General features: G+C 35.0%; 1 protein-coding gene across 4 annotated transcripts in view; it reads right to left on the reverse strand.

Moving 5' to 3' along the window:
- LOC118749572 overlaps positions 1 to 21075 on the reverse strand; it is a 220739-nt gene that overhangs the window by 68252 nt on the left and 131412 nt on the right. For all 4 annotated transcript variants that reach the window (XM_036484376.1, XM_036484375.1, XM_036484374.1 and 1 more), the window contains one exon: positions 62 to 469. In XM_036484376.1, the coding sequence (XP_036340269.1) occupies positions 62 to 469 (408 nt within the window). The remainder of the gene's footprint in view (positions 1 to 61; positions 470 to 21075) is intronic.

Here is a 21075-nt window from a genome sequence, read left to right on the forward strand (position 1 = left end):
TGGGATGTTGCCGTAAATTCTTACAAATGTGCATAAATTAGCATAAAATACAATTACTTACAAAGTTCGCAGCAACAGGTAGTTTAGACGTTACAAAATCTGAGAACACACCATATATATTAAAGGCGGCATTGCGTGACAATCTGAAGATATCACACACCAGCTGGCCAGCAGGCTTCGCGTATGGTAGCACATGGAGTTCGGCCCATTTGTAACCACGTGCTGCAGCTCCCATCGACATGTACCAAGCATTCTTCACATGCGGTAACACTCCGGCATTCTTCAATACTTTCCCGGTAGTTGAACGTTCAAACACACCTTTCCCGTTTACATTCGTGTCGTAGATCAACACACTAGCAATCACTGTGATCAATACAAGGCTGCCCAGGACCCACTTGCAGACACCACATTTTTTCTGCTCCGTGCTTTCTTGTTTTTTTTTTTGTTGCGTGGTTTTCTCTTGGACATTCTATATTTTTAACAGAAGGGCAAAAAAAACATTAAAAATAGTTGAAACATAATATACACATGTGTACAAACATGTAAATAACTAATTAAGTATATTCACCACAGATCATTTCAATACCACATTATTTTCTTCAAGAGCCGGTCTTATAATTTTAACTGTAGGCATCGGAGCAGCTTCTTTTTGGCCTAATATTTAAGAATTATAAATTCCGATGAAAAGGGGTGAAAATAAATACTTGGCTACTTTGGGTTTTTGCAATTTTTTTTTATTTATTCGTGGCTTTAAGAAAAGGCTTGATTGAATTGATGGGTACTATCTCTTTAATGCCAATGTATGGGAAAATCCGTGTCCATGAGACTTTTCTAGAGGCCTTTTAAATAATTCAAGGACATATTTCTTCTTGCCACTTTTATCACCGGAAGGAAAGATTGACAATCATCAAATGGATTGCCCGACTCGTAAACTTTGCAAACCAACCAATTCTAGCATTTCCCGTTAAATTTAAGTCCGGTAAATTGAGTGACATGAAAAACCCTGGAAAACTACTGTTATGCGTCTTACGGAAGGTTTCAAGACCAGGACGATTCCTGTAAGAATAACCAACTAGTGATCGATGTTTAGAAAGTAATTGAATTATGTAGGGAACACTTTTCCATCCTATTGAATGGCAGCAGCGCTCACTGTGAATTTGGTCCTAAGTGTTGAATTAATATTTATCCATTGAATTTTTGTATTACATACTTAAATATCGAACTTACATTTATACCGGGCCACCTTTGTTGTATACTTGAATTGAAGCTTGTTTATTATTCAATTTATAAACTTATAACATTGATAGAATAGGGCAACACTGATTTTGATGCAGCAAATGTTAAAGCTGGTTTTGATAGACTTTTTTGTGCTGATTGCGAATTCGTAAGTATAAAGTTTCCACCAGCTCCACATTTTGAGAAAAGCTTGGTCAAAGTGTCAAAAACTCGCGTTTTTTTGCAATATTTAAAAAGCTCTCGCAAAGAATAGATTCTTCCACTTACGCTTAAATTAAAGCTGCGACTACTACCCCAGACCATCCCAGCACATTCCCCTGATAGTCACTTATAGTCATTTATTCAACAATCAAAGAATACTTCAAAATTGTGCTAATGAAAAAAATAAAATAAAAAATTGTGTCAAAATCAGTTTTGGCTGTTTAATAAATGACTATAAGTTAATCTAGGGTCAACGTGCAAGAATGGTACTTTCAGGGACTGTAGTCGAAAGTTCAAGCTTTAATTTAATGCTATGTGGAAGGTTCTACCACCATTTGCTTAATTGCAGTAGGTACTCAAACTTCGCCAAAATCAGTTTTCGCTGTTCAATAAATTACTATAAGTGACCATCACGTCAATTTGCAGGAATGGTATTCTCGTGACGTAGCGTCACGTGACATAAATTTCCATCGTTATATTTTTGTTAATATTGCTTTTAAATGAATTTTTAACGCAAATAAAACATGTATTTTATGTAGAATATACTTTATATTTTGACTTCAGCGCCAATTCAGGGTGAATTTGTTGGAAATCTATGACTTATTATGTTTCAACTACATATGCCAAATTCGAACCAAATCGGACCATAAATACGGTTTTTCGAAATATCTCAACTTTGGCGCCACCTAGGAAGATCATTTTACGCAAACATGATTCTACTTACATAGCCAGTATATATTTTAATAAATAAAATAAAATAAAAACTTTTTAATATACAACGCTTTTATAAATGGACTAAAAAGTATAAAATAATTAGGGAGCTCACAAGGTGTTGTATACTGTCGTACTGTTGTATGTCATAAACTTTAAACGGCTAAAACTATATTTAAGGAATTCGCAAACTAACACAAAAGTTTTATTATGAAATTTCACACCGTTAAAAAATAGTTGGTGGTGATTTCAAGTCCTCTAAACATTTATTTAGCCGTTAAAAACTTTACAACATACGACAATACGACACGTACGACACCTTGTGAACCACCCAAATATTTCTCAGTCCCACAGAATTTGTTTTGATAACTTTTGATTTTGACATTTTAGCAAAAGTCATTATAAACAATTAATGACATTCAAAACGAAAAACGTGGAGCACATGCAGTACAAACCATTCGATTTCATTGACAATAGTCAAACTACATAACATTCTACAGCGAACAGTACAAAATAGAGATCGATTTTAAGCGGTCGTTATTCATATGCCCACATACATACATATGTTACTTTTCATATCAATTCAAGTGTATTACATGCGCCCCACGCTTTTCATTTTCAATGTCATTAATTGTTTATAATGACTTTTGCTAAAATTTCAAAATCAAAAGTTATCAAAACAAATTCTGTGGGACTGGGAAATATTATTTTCTACTTTTTAGTCCATTTATAAAAGCGTTGTATATTAAAAAGTTTTTTATTTTATTTTATTTTATTTATTTTCTACTTTTTAGTCTTGTCTGTACAAAATTTTGCAATAGATATTAAAACAATTAAACTTGCAGTGAAAGAGAACAGAAAACTATACAAGCAGAATGTTGTTTGCTCACATTTAGTATAAACATACATATGTACATACATACAGTGACGAGCAAAACTGTAACATGGTGTAACACTACCCCCGCTATGTTTCCAAGTTCTGACGACTTTCATCCTTTTGTTGTACATTCTTGTTGGTACATCCCTACTTCCTCTCTCATAACGATTTGAAGTCAATACAACAACAATAAAAAAACCCAGCAGACAAAAATGTAAATAAAGCCAAATGTTACAGTTTTGCACTCACTCTCAGTTTCGCATTTTACAGTTATTTTTTACTTAGTTCGAAGTCAGATGACTTTTTTCTGTATTGTAATTTATTGAAGAAGTAATCACCAGTAAATAATATAGTTAATCAGGAACCATAAATGTAAATAATAGATTTACTGTGCAAAGGCGGGACCGCAGGAAAGTGGCAAAAAATTGTGGAGTTTGCTACTTGAAAATATTTAGATTGATCAAAAATATAGCCTAAAGTGTTCCCAAGGGCAAAGGAAGTCTATCAAAAAATATTATGGTCCAATATCTTGTGAACTTAGCAGCAAGTAGCGATGCAGCCACTATTACAGAAGCGCTTAAGGTATTAAACTTTAATGCAAATCAGTAGACAGCGAGGCGACGAATTGCCGAATTGGCGCAAAGGCATCATAAAAGAAGACAAAAGATAATTTGACCAAAATATATGTGCGAGAGTGGTAGCATTTTGCTGTGTCGCCCGAAAATCGGACCGTTGCCTATTGGGATATGTTAGGCCTTTCAGAATGCAATAAAAAACATATTTTTAAGTTTCAATTGAAGGTTATTTGGTCTGACAAGACTCAATTAATTGCTTTCAATCAGATGGCCGGGCATGGTATTGGATCAAAGACCCAAATTAAGCCCATGCGCATCATGTAAGGCAAACTGTGAATCACAGTGGTCGGTCAGTAATTGTTTGGGGTTGTTTTTAAAAAATTTTGTTGGTCCGTTAGTACGCATTATGCGTAACGAGAATTTGCGAAATCAACTAAAAGCACAGCTTAATAAGTATCAAAGTCCGTAAAATCGAGTACATGAGCTGTGAAAGCAAACTAAGGATATATGGAGGACATACCTCCAGAAGTTTTACAGAGATAAAAATAAGGTATGCCAAATCGCACCCAGAAACTAAAACAAGCAAAAGGGTACTGAACATTGTGTTAGTAGTTCTTTTTTCTCGTTAAAATTGTTAATAAGTTCTTAAAAATATATGAGTGCAAAACTGTAACATCTGCCTTAATTTACATTTTTGTCTGCTGGTTTTATTATTGTTGTTGGATTGACTTCAAATCATTATGAGAGAGGAAGTACAGGTGCACCAATAATAACGTACAACAAAAGTATGAAAGTCGTTAGAACTTGGAAAGATAGCGATGACTGAAGTAAAAAGTGTTACACCATGTTACAGTTTTGCCCGTCACTTTACATATAGCAGCAGTTTATTTCATTTAAAGAAATGGCGTGTCGTTAATTTCCGCTGTGACGTATATCAATAGTGCATATGTTTAGGCGCAATATTTAACTTCTTCTGGCGGGGCGACATCTAGAGTCTTCTAATTGTATCTCCTTGATATGATGCCTACAACGAGGTTGATATCTAGACTAGGTTGATATCTAGAATTTTCGATAAATAGCTTTGCTACATTTATAGAAGGTGCATTCTTTTGCAACCGAACTACAAAAGAACACTCGATTAAATGACGAAATACACGCAAAGCAACAACACAAACTCGGCTATTTATCCGAGCTCAGCCAGGTCGGTTAAAAAATACGCGACTTGAAGGCTATTGTTGGTAAGCGAAAAAACTGCTCTATTGTGAATTGTTAATGGGAAAGTGGAGAGGGAAATTTTCGCTTCGTTTTATACGTGACTTATATTTTAAAAGAGTATATATATTACGAAAATACCTCGCATAATTACTCATTTAAATTGGTTTTTGTATCTAAATCCCGTTAAACTAATCACATTTTCCTGCCAGCTACCAAAAGGGTTCCTTAAGTAGCTAAAAGGAAATTTTACCCGAGTTGAGCGTTCTTTTGTCGCTCGCTTACAAAAAAAATGCAGCTAGTATAAATGGTGGTCTGGACATACAACATTCAAAGCGGTCTGGACATACAACTTTGCAAGTTGATAAAAACGTTGTAATAATAATATATCTCAGTCCCATAGAATTTGTTTTGATAACTTTTGATTTTGGAATTTTAGCAAGTCATTATAAACAATTTATGAGATTGAAAACGAAAAACGTGGAGCGCATGAAATACAAAGCATTAGATTTAATTGACAATATTCAAACTACATACATAACAGAGACCTAAAATTTCTACAGCGAAAGTACAAATCTGAGATCGATTTTAAGCGGTCGTTATTAATGTACCCACATACATACATATATTACATTAAATTTATTTTCTACCTTTTAGTCTTGTCTGTATAAAATTTTGCAATATATACTAAAATAATTCAACTTAAAGTGAAAAGAGAACAGAAGACTACGCAAGCAAAATGTTGTGCTCACATTTAGTATATGCCTACATATGTACATACATATAGCAGCAATTAATTTCATTTAAAGAAATGGCGTGTCGTCCATTTCCGCTGTAGCGTATGTAGTGCATATTTGTAACTTCTTCTTGCGAGGCAACATCTACCTCTAGAGTTTTTCTAATTGTATGTATTTGGTATGATACCTACGACGAGGTTGATATCTAGACTAGATTTGCCATAAATACCTTTGCTATATTTATAGTATAAAATGGTGGTCTGGACATACAAAATTGCAAGTTGATAAAAGCGTTGTAAAAATGGTGGAATGCATGAGCGAAAGGACGGACATTGCTCGCGGCTTTGCAAAAGGAGCTAAAGAGGATGTGGTGGAGTTTTGGGAAAGCGTCGCTCAGCAGCTAAACAGCTTAGGCCCACCAATAAAAGATGTATCCAGCTGGCAACAGGTGAGGATAAAATTTTAAGAGCACAAAATTTATTTATCATTGTTTTCCTTACATTAATACTATTTCTAGGTATGGCTCGACTATAAGTAATATATAAAAAGAAAGCTTTCCGCCAGTAAATCAGAGACCAGCAGCCGAATTCCAACTTTCGCTAACGCTAAAACTTCATCGCCAAAAAATGCTAAATGAATTTTAGCAATTTTTAGCGATTTTGGCGACTCTATGTTAAAAACGCATCTCTAAAAATCTCCATTTTTGATTCATTTTGTTGCAGATTTTAGCGATGAATAAAATGAAGCGGATAAAGTGAGTGAACTGTCTTGACAGCTAATATAGCTCAAATTGCGGTTCCAGCCTATTTTGCATCGCAAAAAATCGCTATTTTTCGATTAAACAAGTTAAAAACTGGCGACTAGAAAAATTGACTGCTAAAAGAATTTATGTACAAATCACAGCAAATTTTTATATTATTGTTCGTTTAAACTACTCAACTATATAGAAAAAAATTTTGTAATAGGAAAAATGGAAAACAGAAACGGAAACGGAAATGTGACCACCAAATTTCAACGAGTTGCAGGAAAAGTGATCGAGTTGACCGGTTTGTACACCTCCACATCTTGCATCAATGGAGCTGTCTCTTTTGGTGAGTAACAATACAGACGGTTACCCAACACCCAACAGTTAGTGGAACCTACGACAGTCGTTCCTATGCCAACTGAGCCAGACAGTGCCAATGTGCAAAGGCGTTCCCCCCGGCAAAAAAAACGACACGAAAACGAAGCTACTACCAAAAAAGTTTAGCCTTCTTAGAACGCCAGGCTAAGTCTGCAAATAAGCTGGCAGATAATGTGCGACGCATGTACTAATTGCAAGAAAACATGCATGATATGAAGAGAGAAATTGCGTTAGTTAAATCGGCACAATAGTGAAATAGAGGCCCTTAAAAGAAGGGAGCTTGATTTGCAGGAAAACTTACTGCGGATAAAGAAAGCCAGCAAAAATGAATTAATAAATCTATTTATTTTTAAGATTTTTTATTTCTGAATTTAATTTAATTTTCGATGCCAAATTGCTGATTTTTTAATTTTTTTTAATTTAAAGATTATTGGATTTAAGACTATTAGATTTAAGAAAAGAACTGAACTAAAGAAGTGAACTAATGTTTGTGATATCAGTATTTATGTATAAACTATTAGATTTAAGAAAAGAACTTAATTCTTTTGTTTATTTAGTTTTAAGTAGAGAATTGAATTTATTTCACTTTTTTTAATATTTTTTATATATCAAATATGAAGTACAAAGTAATGGGATTATTTTCATTAGTTAGGTAATGATCTCAAAACTCGCATTCTTATGTCTGACGCTTCTCTGGAAAATTCTGATGGCGCATCCTCTTCATTTACATATTCATATTCATCATCTATAATATCAGGTGTATTATATTCATTGTTGTAGTGGATGCACATGTTATGCAATGCGCATACCACATTTATTATTTGTACCCCTTTTTTGGGCCAATAATGTAGTTGGCGAGCACTTAGCAGGCATCGAAATCTATTTTTCAAAACACCGATGAATCGACTATGTTGCGCGCTTTACTGTGCGTTTCGTTGAAGACGCTTTCTCGACTTGCTGCCGCGGGAGAACGGAATGGGGTAATTAACTACACGGCTGTAATGGATATCCAGCATCGCCTGTTAAACAAAATATTTTTAGTTATGTTTAACACATTTTGCTCTCATTCCACTTATAACATACCTAGTATCCAAGTTGTTTTGTCTCCTTGCCGATATCTCTCTTCAAAATAGGTTTTTGCAGCGCTTACATTCCACAAATATAGTCGTGGCGACTTCCTGGAAACCGAGCATCTTCTTATTTGTAACCGCCTAAGCGATTTTGGCCGAGTTCAACAAAGATCTCTCTGAAGTTGGCAGGACAACTTTTTCTCAAAGCAAAAATTCCTATCGGATAATTTGCCGTTAATTATCCGTGAAAAGAATAATTTTGCCGCGGACATATTTTAAAAAATATCGCGTGCCCTGCTAACTTTCGAAAAAAATTCACCCGAAAATTTGTATTTCGCCCATAGTAAATATGTACATGAAAACCAAAAGTGAAAAGTGAACCGGTTCGGGGAAAATTAAACTCATGATAAGACTGAATGTTTTTTTAGTACTTGAATTTAAAAATTGGAACATTGTACTTAATAAAAACTTTTTGAAGGGTCGTAAATCAAACCTGCGCCACTATACAACTACTCGCTCGAGGCGACAAACTTGAAAAACTGGAGACTTGACAAAATTGTAAATTCTTTTCGATTGACACTGCAGGAGAGGACTTTCAGATATATTTATTTATTTTTATTGCAATAATTACTTTTTGAGAATTTCATCGGGGCTACAAATGTCGGATATATCCTCCTGACTTTCATCTTCACAATCTAGCATCATGGCACAATCGTTGTTTAAACACCGTTTTTTTCGAAAAAATTCTTCATTCTCATCCTTTTGGTTGTTTCAGAATTTGTCACGTCATCAGCGTTTTTCGATTTTAGTTTTTATAACTAATTTTTAATGATTTCTTCTGTGACTGGTTAGATATGCGTCTTGTCACTTGCACAATATTCCAGAGACCGAAAATAACAGTTATTTTTTTCCGAGTTAAATTTGGCCTAATATTTTTTATTAAGAAATAAACGTCCTATCCGGATAATAAAGAAACCGCTTATCCAAATTAAACAAATTTGGTATCATATGAAAGAGGACTGAAATAGCTTTTAAACAGAAATAACGAATGAAGGTTACCACCTCTATTTATATATTTTTATAACTTAATACTAAAAAAATTCATGTATATACGTACCTGACCCAATGTTTGTTCTATGGTAATTAATTACCATTTTTTATTGAAATATTTTTCAATGTGTGGCTTTCCTCTTTTAGATATTTCAGTTTTAAAGCTATTCAAGTTCTCTTTCATTGGATACCAAACTTTTTTAATTTGGAAAGCGGTTTGTTTATTATCCGGATAGGACGTTTATTTCTTAATAAAAAATATTAGGCCAAATTTAACTCGGAATGCGAATGCGAAAGCGAATGCGCATGTTAAAATTAATGTGGAAGCTCCGCGGTTGCGAATGCGAATATTCGCAACAACCCTGGTACATATATTTGTAAACGTGCAGTTATGTCGTCGCCTCCGACAGCTAATGTTTGGGCTCTTTAAGCACTTGCTAACTCCCTCCTGCTCAGGCTTGTCTATGAGAGACGCACACATTTCCTCTCTCTCTCTCTCATGGCGTCCACGGAAGTTAGCAGGGCACGCGATATTTTTTAAAATATGTCCGCGGCAAAATTATTCTTTTCACGGATAATTTACTGGTAATTAACGACAAATTATCAGATAGTTATTTTGGGTTTAGCTGGTTTCCTTAATTGGTTTTCAGAAGGTGCCCTGCTAACTTCCACGGAAGTTCCACGCGATATTTTTTAAAATGTGTCCGCGGCAATACAATTCTTTTCACGGATAAACAACGGATAATTTACGGCAAATTAACTATTACCTGGTTTCCTTAATTGGTTTTCATTTCATTTTTTTTTGGTTTCGATATTTTTTAAAATAAGTCCGCGACAAAATTATTCTTTTCACGGATAATTTACGGATAATTAATGGCAAATTATCCGATAGGAATTTTTGCTTTGAGAAAAAGTTGTCCTGCCAACTTCAGAGAGGTTCAACAAAGCACGCTAGTCGTTTTTTTTCTGTGCCAACTGGCGCCAATTGGAAATGCCAAGTGAAGCCAAGTCCTTCTCCACCTGGTCTTTCTATCTCAGTGGGGGCCTTCCTCTTCCTCTGCTACCACCAGCGGGTTCCGAGTTGAATACTTTCAGAGCTGGAGCGTCGGTGTCCATTCGAACGACATGACCAAGCCAGCGGAGCCGCTGTATTTTAATTCGCTGCACTATGTCCATGTCGTTGTAAAGCTCATGCAGCTCATCGTTCCATCGTCTGCAGTACTCGCCGTCGCCAACGCGTAAAGGCCCGTAAATCTTCCGCAAAATCCTTCTCTCGAATACTCCAAGAGCCGCCTCATCGGATGTTGTCATTGTCCATGCTTCTGCGCCATATACCAGCACGGGCATGATGAGTGACTTTTAGAGTCTGGTTTTCGTACGCCGAGAGAGGACTTTCCTGCTGAATTGCCTACTCAGTCCAAAGTAGCCCTTGTTGGCAAGAGTGATTCTGCGTTGGATTTCAATGCTAACATTATTGTCGGTGTTAATGCTGGTTCCCAAGTAAACGAAATTCTCTACTTTCTCGAAATTATAATTGTCAACAGTGACGTAGGTGCCAAGGCGCGAATGTGCTGAGTGTTTGTTTGATGACTGGAGATACTTCGTCTTGTCCTCGTTTACCACCAGACCCATTCGCTTTGCTTCCTTATCCAACTTGGAAAAGGCAGAACAGACTTCGCGGTTTTGATACCGATAATATCGATGTCATCGGCATAAACCAGCAATTGCACGCCCTTGTAGTAAATTTTTCCTGAGCGGTTCAGTTCTGCAGCTCTTATTATCTTCTCCAACACCAGATAAAAGAAGCCACATGAAAGAGAGTCGCCCTATCTAAAGCCCCGTTTGGTGGCGAACGGTTCGGAGAGGTTTTTTTTCCAATTCTGGCAGAGCTGGTGGTATTGCTCAACGTCATCTTACACAGTCGTGTGAGTTTTGAGAGGATGCCAAATTCAGACATAGCGGCGCATAGGGAACTCCTTTTAGTGCTGTCGAAAGCGGCTTTAATTTCGCGGGTCTTTTCCAAGATTTGGCGTATTGTGAATGCCTGGTATATGGTGGATTTGCCAGGTCTAAAGCCACACTGATAAGGCCCAATCAGTTCATTGACGGTGGGCTTCAGTCTTTCATACAATACGCTCGATAAGACCTTGTAACCTATGCTTAGAAGGCTGATACCGCGGTAGTTAGCGCGACCGGCAACCGAATGCATTATATTTTGCTTGATTAAGGAAAAGCCTTTTCAACAGTGATCGGATTTCTACCACATTGTGGTAGATCTGCCACTTTTTTCAGCATCTACCACATCTACCCACATATTCGCGTTTTTGAGTACCTAGCTTTGTTTTTGCTCGACATAATTTGCTTAATTTTAAGAGCAAAAACTGTCCAACACTAAACACTATATGGTAACAAGAATGATATAATACAAGATTCCGCATTCCCGGCGGCGAACAGTGCCTCCTAAGTGGGCAAAAATCCAAAAATTCGTTATCTGCAATGTGACCTTGTTTGGTATTTTTGTAAAGACAACTTATCCACTAAAAAGCATTAAACAGACATTTCCCTAAAAAAATTAATTATATGTCGCCAGGAAGTCACAAAAGTCGACAAATTTTATTCTAAGAATTTCAATAAGAGCATAGCCATCCGTAAGCTCTTCACAGAAAAAAATGTAAAAAATATATTCTTTGAAATAAAATGTTGGTTTGACGTTTCTTGCTTCCATATAGATAGTAGAGAATTACAGGAATTACAATTTTGGAATAAAATTAAACACAGGGTGTCCTTGCGGTGTTCCAAAAAAACGATTTTTTTTAAACATTTCAAAAAAGGCTAAATTTTAATGGAATTAATAAAAAATATATGTAAAAATAGGTTATTTTTTATTATTTTATTAAATAGTACGAGCTCTTAGCTTTCAAAAGAAGAAATAGAAACCTGCTCATTTTTTGCACTTTCTGAAGTAATGCCTTTTTCGCTAATGCATAAAATAATTTTTTATTTTTTGTCAGTGCCTTGAGATCTGCACGATTCGTTCCATTTTCAAAAATGAAGTGTCAGATTAAAAAGCTTGACCAGTGGACAATAGAACGTTTATTTTTTTTTTTAAGAGTTGCCACCGTTGCTACAGTTAGGCGGTTTTCAATTGTTTCTTTTTCTAAAATTTTGATGTGGCGTTTAATTTTTTATTGCATCAAACTTTTAAATATGAAAATCTGCAATAAACATCTTATCATTATACTGGGACTTACTCGGCTTAAATAGTATACATATATTTATTCAGTAAACCAAATTCAGAAAATTGAAACTCAATGAAAGACCATTATACATATTAGGCATACCCACGCCATAAAACATAAAAGTTGGTACTTTACAATAAAAACAAAAAAAAATGTCCAGCTTGCAAAAGAGCTGGTTATGAAATTGCAGTGACGGACTCGTCATTTGACCAGCTCATCTCGCAAAATAAGAAAGAAGATATGTTCGATTACGAAAGTCAAGATGAGTCTGCATCTTTCACATCAGATTTCGATTTGACAAGTCTCCAAATTCAATCGAAGATAACATGTTTTTACTGTTGGGAGTTGAGCACCGCTCTCACAACTGAAGAGGATTCGGACATAAATGGATTTTAGCTGTATGAAGAGTTAAAACAATTACGGCGTATTAAACCTACAGCCATTGGAGGTTCTTCAATTTATCGTCAAGAAAAATGTCATCGAAGTCTTTCCTAGTGTTTGGATTTCCCTCAGGATTTTGTTGACTTTGCCAGTAGTGAGGTGCTGAGTTGATACTTTTAAGTATTGATCGATACTCGGTACCGATTTAAAAAGTATCCAGTACTTCCGATATTCGGCGGTTCAGGGGAGCCTAGCCTATCAAAAGCCCAGTTAGGGGTTCATAGAGCTTTTGATGCCGATTTACAGGTCTATTCTGCTTTGGTAATAAAAAGTTTGTAACCGGTAAATAAAGTTTTTTAAACCCTTTTCGCATTCTGTATACTCTTGTAACCGGTCAATTTTGTTACCATCTCATAAGCTGGTAACAAATTATTGCCCCGTGAAATATGCAATGCCAGGATTTGCACAATTCTTCATAGCTGAATTGCTGAATATTTTAACTGCATTACCAACGTACCGTACCTAGAATCGCGGTGACAAGAACTGGTAACATTTTTTGGTAATACAATTTTCCGGTTACAAAATCTTCGGTAGCGTGCAGAATAGACCTGTTAAATGCAAAATATTGTTACGATGCGTTTTTCTCTGAAGGTCCCGATGCTTCTATTTCTATGCTGGGGTATACTCGCCAGTCCCAGGGTCCATTATAATAAATTTATATTGTGGGGCTTATGCAAATAGTACTTTAATTCATTATTTTTATACTCTATACGGTACTCTATGTGGTAATTCTTATTTTCTACAAGCACAATACGATTAACGGTGTACAAATTCCTAACGGTACTACGCTGTCGGTGCGCTGTTGCTGGGTGAGGTCAACGATATTCTGTCGGCGTTCTGCTGATGGGCGCCGTCGGCGCTACTGTGTCAGCGCTCTGCTGATATGCGACGTCGGCGCTACTATGCCGGCGCTCTGCTGATGTGCGGCGTCGGTGCTACTATGCCGGCGCTCTGCTGATGTGCGGCGTCGGTGCTGCTATGTCGGCGCTCTTCTACTAAGTAGCGTCGACGCTATTCTGCCCTATGGCCATTGCGAGCGGGCGTCCCCGTCACGCGGGTTCACGGCCCTGCCACTCCAGGGGGCCTTTTCTGGTTTCAACATCGTATAATGGGTGATATATATAATGATGGAAAACTATCGATGGGGCTATCGATAGTATAGATGGTTTCATTTTGCCGCCACTATCGAATTTTTCTAAACACTATCGATTGTTGTATATTGTTCACATTGTAGGAATGGGACTATAAAATATGTTCTTCATGGTTTTTGTTATAAAATGTGTTATTGAAATACACGATCCAATTTTGTTTTACAGAATATATTTTTATGTATACAAATAATCTTTATGGTTTTTCTAGTTATGAAATGGGTTATTTAAGAATAAAGCTTTCTGCACATTGGTCGTCCAATCATAGTTGCTTCATCGTCACAATCATGATGCAACGATTACATGACGACTACACTTTCGCACACTCGGTTGTGATATTTCAATTCATTTGGCGTCTAAAAATTCACTTGGAGCAGGTACTTTCTGTTTTCCTGGTTGATACTTTCGCGAAACATTTACAAAAACCTGCAATTTTTAAAATATAGACTGTGCAGCAACAAATCTAGACATCATTTTTCAGTATTATCTGTTCTTCTCTTTTCCTGAAATGTGCTTTGTGCATGCACATAGAGACTTTTTACAATTTCGTCATATTTTATAGTTAAAATGCTCACATTTATTGAATTTTAATGCAGTTATCCACTTTTTAATAATTTCCACAGATTTTATGCAAAAAATACTAATTTTTATGCAATTTTAATATTTTCATATTAACTTTTTCACTAATTTTTCCCCATAAAATGTAAACAAACAATGCGTGCACAACGATTAGCAAACGACAGTGCCGTACTTATCCGTATCTGCATCTTCTACGATTTGCCGATAACTAGCCGATAACGACAAGTGTGCTGATCTCCTTTGAAATGCATGTGCTCGGCTCAAAATTTCAGGGCGAGACGATAACGCAACTATGATTGGACGACAAGTGTGCAGATAGCCTTAGATTTTTTCCTGGCGGTTGTTATCTTATTTAGTAAAAGAAGAAACAAAGAAATTTACAGGCGATGGGATCTGTCATATCACTTGCCAAATATTTCTTGGACCATAAAAAATGGAATAAAATTTGCCGATTTACAAAATATTATGCCCAGTATCGCCAATCAATTTTAAATTTGTCAGGCCGTTATAATTAAAAATGATAATTTTTTTAAGAGATTGTGCTATTTGAATTTTAAGTTTGATACATTTTAAAATTTATTGGTGAAACCTGGCATTAGTGTTATATCTCAACATATGTAAGAAAGATTTCGATAGTATCGAATATTTTTCACTATCACTATCGAAACAATCGAATGTATTCACTATCGATAGCTTTCCAACACTAGTAAGCAACTCATTAACCTCGTTTATTGTACGAATGCTAACCTGACGCGAAATAAGCGCAGGACTATGTGAATTGCAAATAAAGTGATTCACGATAAGGGGTAAGCCCCAAGGGGGAGTAATCTCACCGTTTCTATGGAACATAGCAGTAGACAGCCTCTTTCACGAACTTGAACAGGATGTCTTAAATTAGGATGTCTTAATAAACCATCCCTATGGTGCAACTGGCGAGGACTGGGAATAAATCCTGAAAATGCGGACTAAGTGCTCTTCACTAGAAAGCATAAGATACCCGACCTCGATGCTATAACTCTAGAGGGAAGCCCTTGAAGTAAAGGAAGAGCCCAAATATCTAGGTCCCAAACTAAACTGGGGTCGCAATATTGCAGATAGAGTGCGCAAAGCAACAGGAGCACTATACTCTTGCAGCAGGTCAATAGGAAAAAGATCCCTCATCTTGGAACCCAAAATAATACACTGGCTGTACATAGCGGTAGATAGACCAATTCTCTATCACCACATAGTGATATGGTGGGACACGCTTGGGAAAGGGGTAAACTTTAAAAATATCGAAAGGATTGCGTCCACACTCATAACTTGTGCAATGAAAACAACACCATCCAAGGCACTATATGCCCTACTGAACTTTCTTCCGGTAGATCTAACGGCCAAACAAATCGCAAGCGTTACGGAATTCGTAAGAATAGTCCAAACAAGTGGTCAAACACCATTTTTGGTCATGGTATAATATTAACGGAGTTTTCGGAGCTTCCAGGATAGGTGGACTACGCCCTACCGCACCCTGCTCCTACTACAACGTTTACGACCCTCCTACCCTCAAGGGAAAAGAGGAAACGAGACGCTCTACGCAGTGGCGATCATCAGGGCCGTGGCCAGGATTTTTTTTTGCCAGAACCCGCAAAATTTATTTTTATTTCACTTTTATTTCAACATATATTGATTTAAAAAAAATACTGATAATAATAAAATACTTCACACAAACAACAAAAAATATAATTGATAATCCCATGAGCTTATTGCCTTAAAATTTTAAAATGCGCTTTTTGGCATTGTGCTACTATGATAGCACGGCCGAGTAATCATAGTCAACTTATGTACAGTAGTCGAACAAATTATAGCCGCACCAAACTTTCACAAGTTTTAAAATATTGTTTTTGCTGTTATTTAATTTTGGTTAGTTTTTTTGTAGTTCATTCTTTAAAAACATCCGTATAAATACAAGTTTAAAGGCAGTGTCACACGACTGGGTATTTGCCAAAATTTGGTGCAAATCGTATCCCAATTGTGTGAACACCCTAAATATTTTTCTTTATTCCAATCACGAAAATTAATTTGTTGAAATTTTTCAATAGAACCACAGTATATACAGTAATAAACCTTTCTGAGTACTCCTCGGGGGTAAAATCTGATCTGGGTTGATAATGAGAAGGAGCGTGAAATTTGTTGATTCAGAGTTGTATACAAAATTACTGTGGTATGAAAGGGAGCAACAACCGTGCTATGGCAGAGTGGCACAAGACATGACTGTATAATAGCGACCGAAATTAATTACAAAAGTGTAAACAATTGCAAATTATTCTCTATAGATACTAATACAGATCATCATAATTCAGTGTTTAACTGGTTATATTACACCGTAAAAGATAATGAACTGTTAAATACTGACAACGCTAGTACTTAAACCAAATTTACGTAAAAGTTGCGTTCCAGAGCAAATGCATGTCCTTAATTTATACGGTAGCAATTCATAGCAATTACTATTGTATGTGTGTATGATTCATATTTGTGACATTCTATACTTTGATCAAATCGATATTAAGGGCCGGTTGCTCAAAGCCTGGTTGACACTAATCCCCGGTTAAACATTGTTATCGACGTTACCGACACCATGTTATTTGCATGGAGCCGAAAACGTCGATAACGATGTTAATCGGTGATTAGTGTCAATCAGGCTTTGAGCAACCGGCCCTAAGTATTTCTGAGGAGCTCCGGGTAATGGTTGCTCATACTTGGGTGTGCTGAATGAGCTGTCTTGGCAGATGCGCAGGCAGGAATTGGAGTCTCTATAACTGCACAAACCTCGTTTTTTTATAAAAACTTAAGTATATACGGAGTTTTAGAATTTTGATAAATTCACAAAATAACACAAAAATTTCAGTTTTTTCATAAAAATATATTCTTACAATGGATATTTTTTGAATTTTATATTTACACTAGCAATTACCCGGCGTGCTTCGCTGCGCCTTAAATGTATTTTTGTGTTGTAACTCTCCCCCTAAGCTCTTATGACCTCATTTACAAAATATTTTTAAAGAACTTTATGAAGTTAGATTTAAAAGAAATCGATCTATGAAGCATTGTTCATTTTTTTTTTTGAGTTAATATTTTTTCGAAGGTAATTAGAAAATATGTAAAGAACCGACTTTCTCTTGGAAATTTAATTTATAATCTTATAACTGGAGTCTACTATCGCACCCTTTCCTCAAACGTATATTAATTCAATATTCAATAACGTATATTTATATAATTTGAAAAAATCTCCCTACTATACAAATATGTACAGCAATATTAACTAATATTTTCAAATGTTGTGAGAGGGAGTAACAAAACAAAATTACTTTTAAGGCGCAGCGAAGCACGCCGGGTATTCGCTAGTTAGTTAATATTGCTGTACATATTTGTATAGTAGGGAGATTTTTTCAAATTATATAAATATACGTTATTGAATATTGAATTAATATACGTTTGAGGAAAGGGTGCGATAGTAGACTCCAGTTATAAGATTATAAATTAAATTGTTGTCAATGTTTTTTAATAATTGTAAACATTCGCCAGCTGTTTCTGTTTATTTATTAGTAAAAGGCAGGACTGCCAATCTTGCGGCAAAACAATAATAAAAATCCAAAAAAACGCGTAAAGCCAAACAGAATTAATTGCGAAACGTGCAATGATACACACATTAAATTTCTTATGTGCACCCTCCACACAGACCCCAATCACTTCTGAAAATTTCATTTTATGTGCACCCTCCACACAGACCCCAATCACCCCTGAAAATTTCATTGAAATCGGGCAAGCCGTCTAGGAATGATAGAAATCCGAAAAAAACACGTAAAGCCAAACAGAATTAATTTTTTTTGTTTTTTGTTTTTGCAAAACGTGCAAAGATACACACATGAAATTTCTTATGTGCACCCTCCACACAGACCCCAATCACCCCTGAAAATTTCATTGAAATCGGGTAAGCCGTCTAGGAGGAGTATGCGAACAGGAAGTTTTGCCACTTAATTTTATATATATAGATTATTGACTACTGAAGCATTTACCAGGGGTATTTAACAATTTATCGAAATTCTCATCAATGGGTAAAGGTAGATTGATGAAATAAAAAGGTTTTGTAAGATCAATTGTTTGTCAATGTAGCAAAATTCGAATATTGCAAAAATTTGGAAAAATAATATTGAAAAAGGGTTTCAAAAATTTTTATTTATATCCTTAAAATCGATAGAAAGTGAGATTTGAACGTTAAATATTGCTTTTGCTTTAAGTATTGATATTAATGTCCAGATTATATTTATTTATTATTACATATTCAACCCATTATTATATATTCAACCCAGAAAGCATTTATCGAATAGATCATGTATACTTCAAACTTTCATATTTATATAATATTATGGCATAAATGCAGAATACCGCAACCTCCAAAATTAAAAATTGGAGTATGGGGATCGAAGGATATAGTTAACGTGAGTATAAATATGTACATTTTTTTCGGGGCAAACAACAAAAACGAAAGTTATTAAGGGTCAAAATTCATATGAAGCATCACTTAAAATAAAAATTTCTTAAAAACTATTGAACCGATTTCTAATTTTTTTTTTGCATTGGATAGGTAATTGAATTACCTTTCATTTGAGGTACCATTGCTTTGGGTGCAAAACCTCGTATGTGCAAAATTCGAAGCACTTTTTCAAATCAAAATTTTTTAAGAAGGACTTGGCATGGCGTCGGCTAGTGTTATTTTTTTGGGTTGACTTTATGAGAGTGCACCAGGCTTTGGAATATTTTTTTGTGTGTGTTGGACAGATGGGGTCACACAGATTACAGAATAGAAAACCCCAATGAGAGGCAACTTATATTTTAGGAGATATTGCATTTATAAAACCAAATTCTATTGGGGTTTTTATTTATTTTTTTTTTATTTTATTGTAATTTATTTTATTATATTATTATATTATATTTTCTTCCTTTTCATTTCATTTAAATAATTGAATATTTTTTTTTTTCATTTTATTCTATTTTATTTAGTTTTGTTTACTTTTGTTTCATTTTATTTTATTGTAGATTATTTAAATTAATTTTATTTTCTATTTTTGTTTCATTTTACTTTTATTTTAAATTAAATTGAGTTGAATTAAATTTAATTTTATAATATCAGACAACCAAGAACTGAGTTATTATTAACAAAAATGTTGCAAAAAAATGGTTAAGGTTTAGGTGCAACTTCATGTTATTTTATTGATTAATCTATCAAAATAAGGCTAAACGGAAAGTAAAGCTCTGGCCAAAGCTTTTCCTTTAATGCTCATGTTGCATAGAAATATTAAAGAATATATAAAGCAAAATTTATTTAATATTTAGATGTCGATTAATTTATGCGAAAACAAATCTCTTTCGCTCTATATTTGCATTTTATGCAAACTTGGAGTATAGCAAAGTCGAAATTAAACCTGTGGAATTTCCGTTTCGTTTTATTTCGAAGTTGTATAAAAGCTTACAGCCCAACCTAATATAAACGCACTCCGCCAGTTATCTGTCAAAAATGTCTCATGCAAATACAACTTGTATGGAAGCAACCGAAATTGAACGTACATCCTAAAAATCTAACTCGATTTCCAATTTTTGTTCTGCGTGACATTTCGATTAGACGTTTGCACACAAGCAGAGATACAAACGCACGCTTATTTATTTCGGCTAGAAGCAAAAAAAGTCGCTCATGTCCGTGCGGTAAACGAACGCCGTGCGATTTTATTAGGTTGGGCTGTAACATACTCTATGGCTACCACGTTTTTATTTTACATTTTTACTTACAGTAATGATAACTCACTTCACACTGCAAAAACTTCAAAAATCCAATTAATTAATCTTTCTTTTTCACTTCACACTTCATAAAGTTTATGATATAAACTGTATTATTTTAATTATTTGTTTGGAAATAGCACAAAATACGTCTATTTATTTGGGACACAAAACTCTTTTTGCCTAATTGCATCAGGATGTATGCAAAACCAAATGTATTATAACGGTATAAACAAAAGAGAAAATTTGAGAGCAAAGAAACTAAGTAGTAGATTTGAAATATGTATGCAATGCATATAATATTGAGTTTTGCATTTAACAGTACCTACAAACAAAAGAGAAAATTTGAACGCAGAGAAGTTAAATAGTAGGTTTGCAATATGTATGTAGTGCATGTAATATTGAAACTGATACTCACACTCAAAAATTTAGAGTCTAAATACATATGTACGTATGTACATACACCACTGTACACTCGATACATACTTTCTCAGTTTATAGACGAAGATCCCAGAGCCGCCAGACAGCACTTATTTTATAATGGATGAAACCACCGAGTTTTGAGGTGTCTGGCAGAAGTTTTTGCAATGGGATGAAGTCTAAAAATGCCTGATACTACTTGAGGGTAGTGTTCTACAAAAAATGGGGTACTTAAAAACAGTCATTTTAAAGTTGAAATGCCATTTTAGACATGAAATGTATTTTGAGTTGACTATGACAGACATAAAATGATGTTTATCTTAGAATCATGTTTAAATAGATAAAACTCTATTCTAATTTGACTATGACTACGGGCCATTATCTTATTTGAATGAAGCATCAAGCTGAGAGAAACAACGAAAGGCAATCGGCACAAATATGCATACAAACACAAATACATAATTGGAGCTACATAATCATTCTGTTCATACTCTTTTACTGCGAATATCAGTTGCTCAAATATTCTTTAAGTTATTAGTAACATTTGTCACATATTCGCCGTTGTTTCTCATTTATTCTCATAAATGTAATATTGAGTTTTGTATTTAGGGGATTCACAAGACGTGTTAACCGTCGTAAAATCTTAAG

Source organism: Rhagoletis pomonella, unplaced genomic scaffold (genome assembly GCF_013731165.1).
Source record: "Rhagoletis pomonella isolate Grant_MI unplaced genomic scaffold, Rhpom_1.0 Rhpom_scaffold_00020, whole genome shotgun sequence".
Taxonomy (NCBI): domain Eukaryota; kingdom Metazoa; phylum Arthropoda; class Insecta; order Diptera; family Tephritidae; genus Rhagoletis; species Rhagoletis pomonella.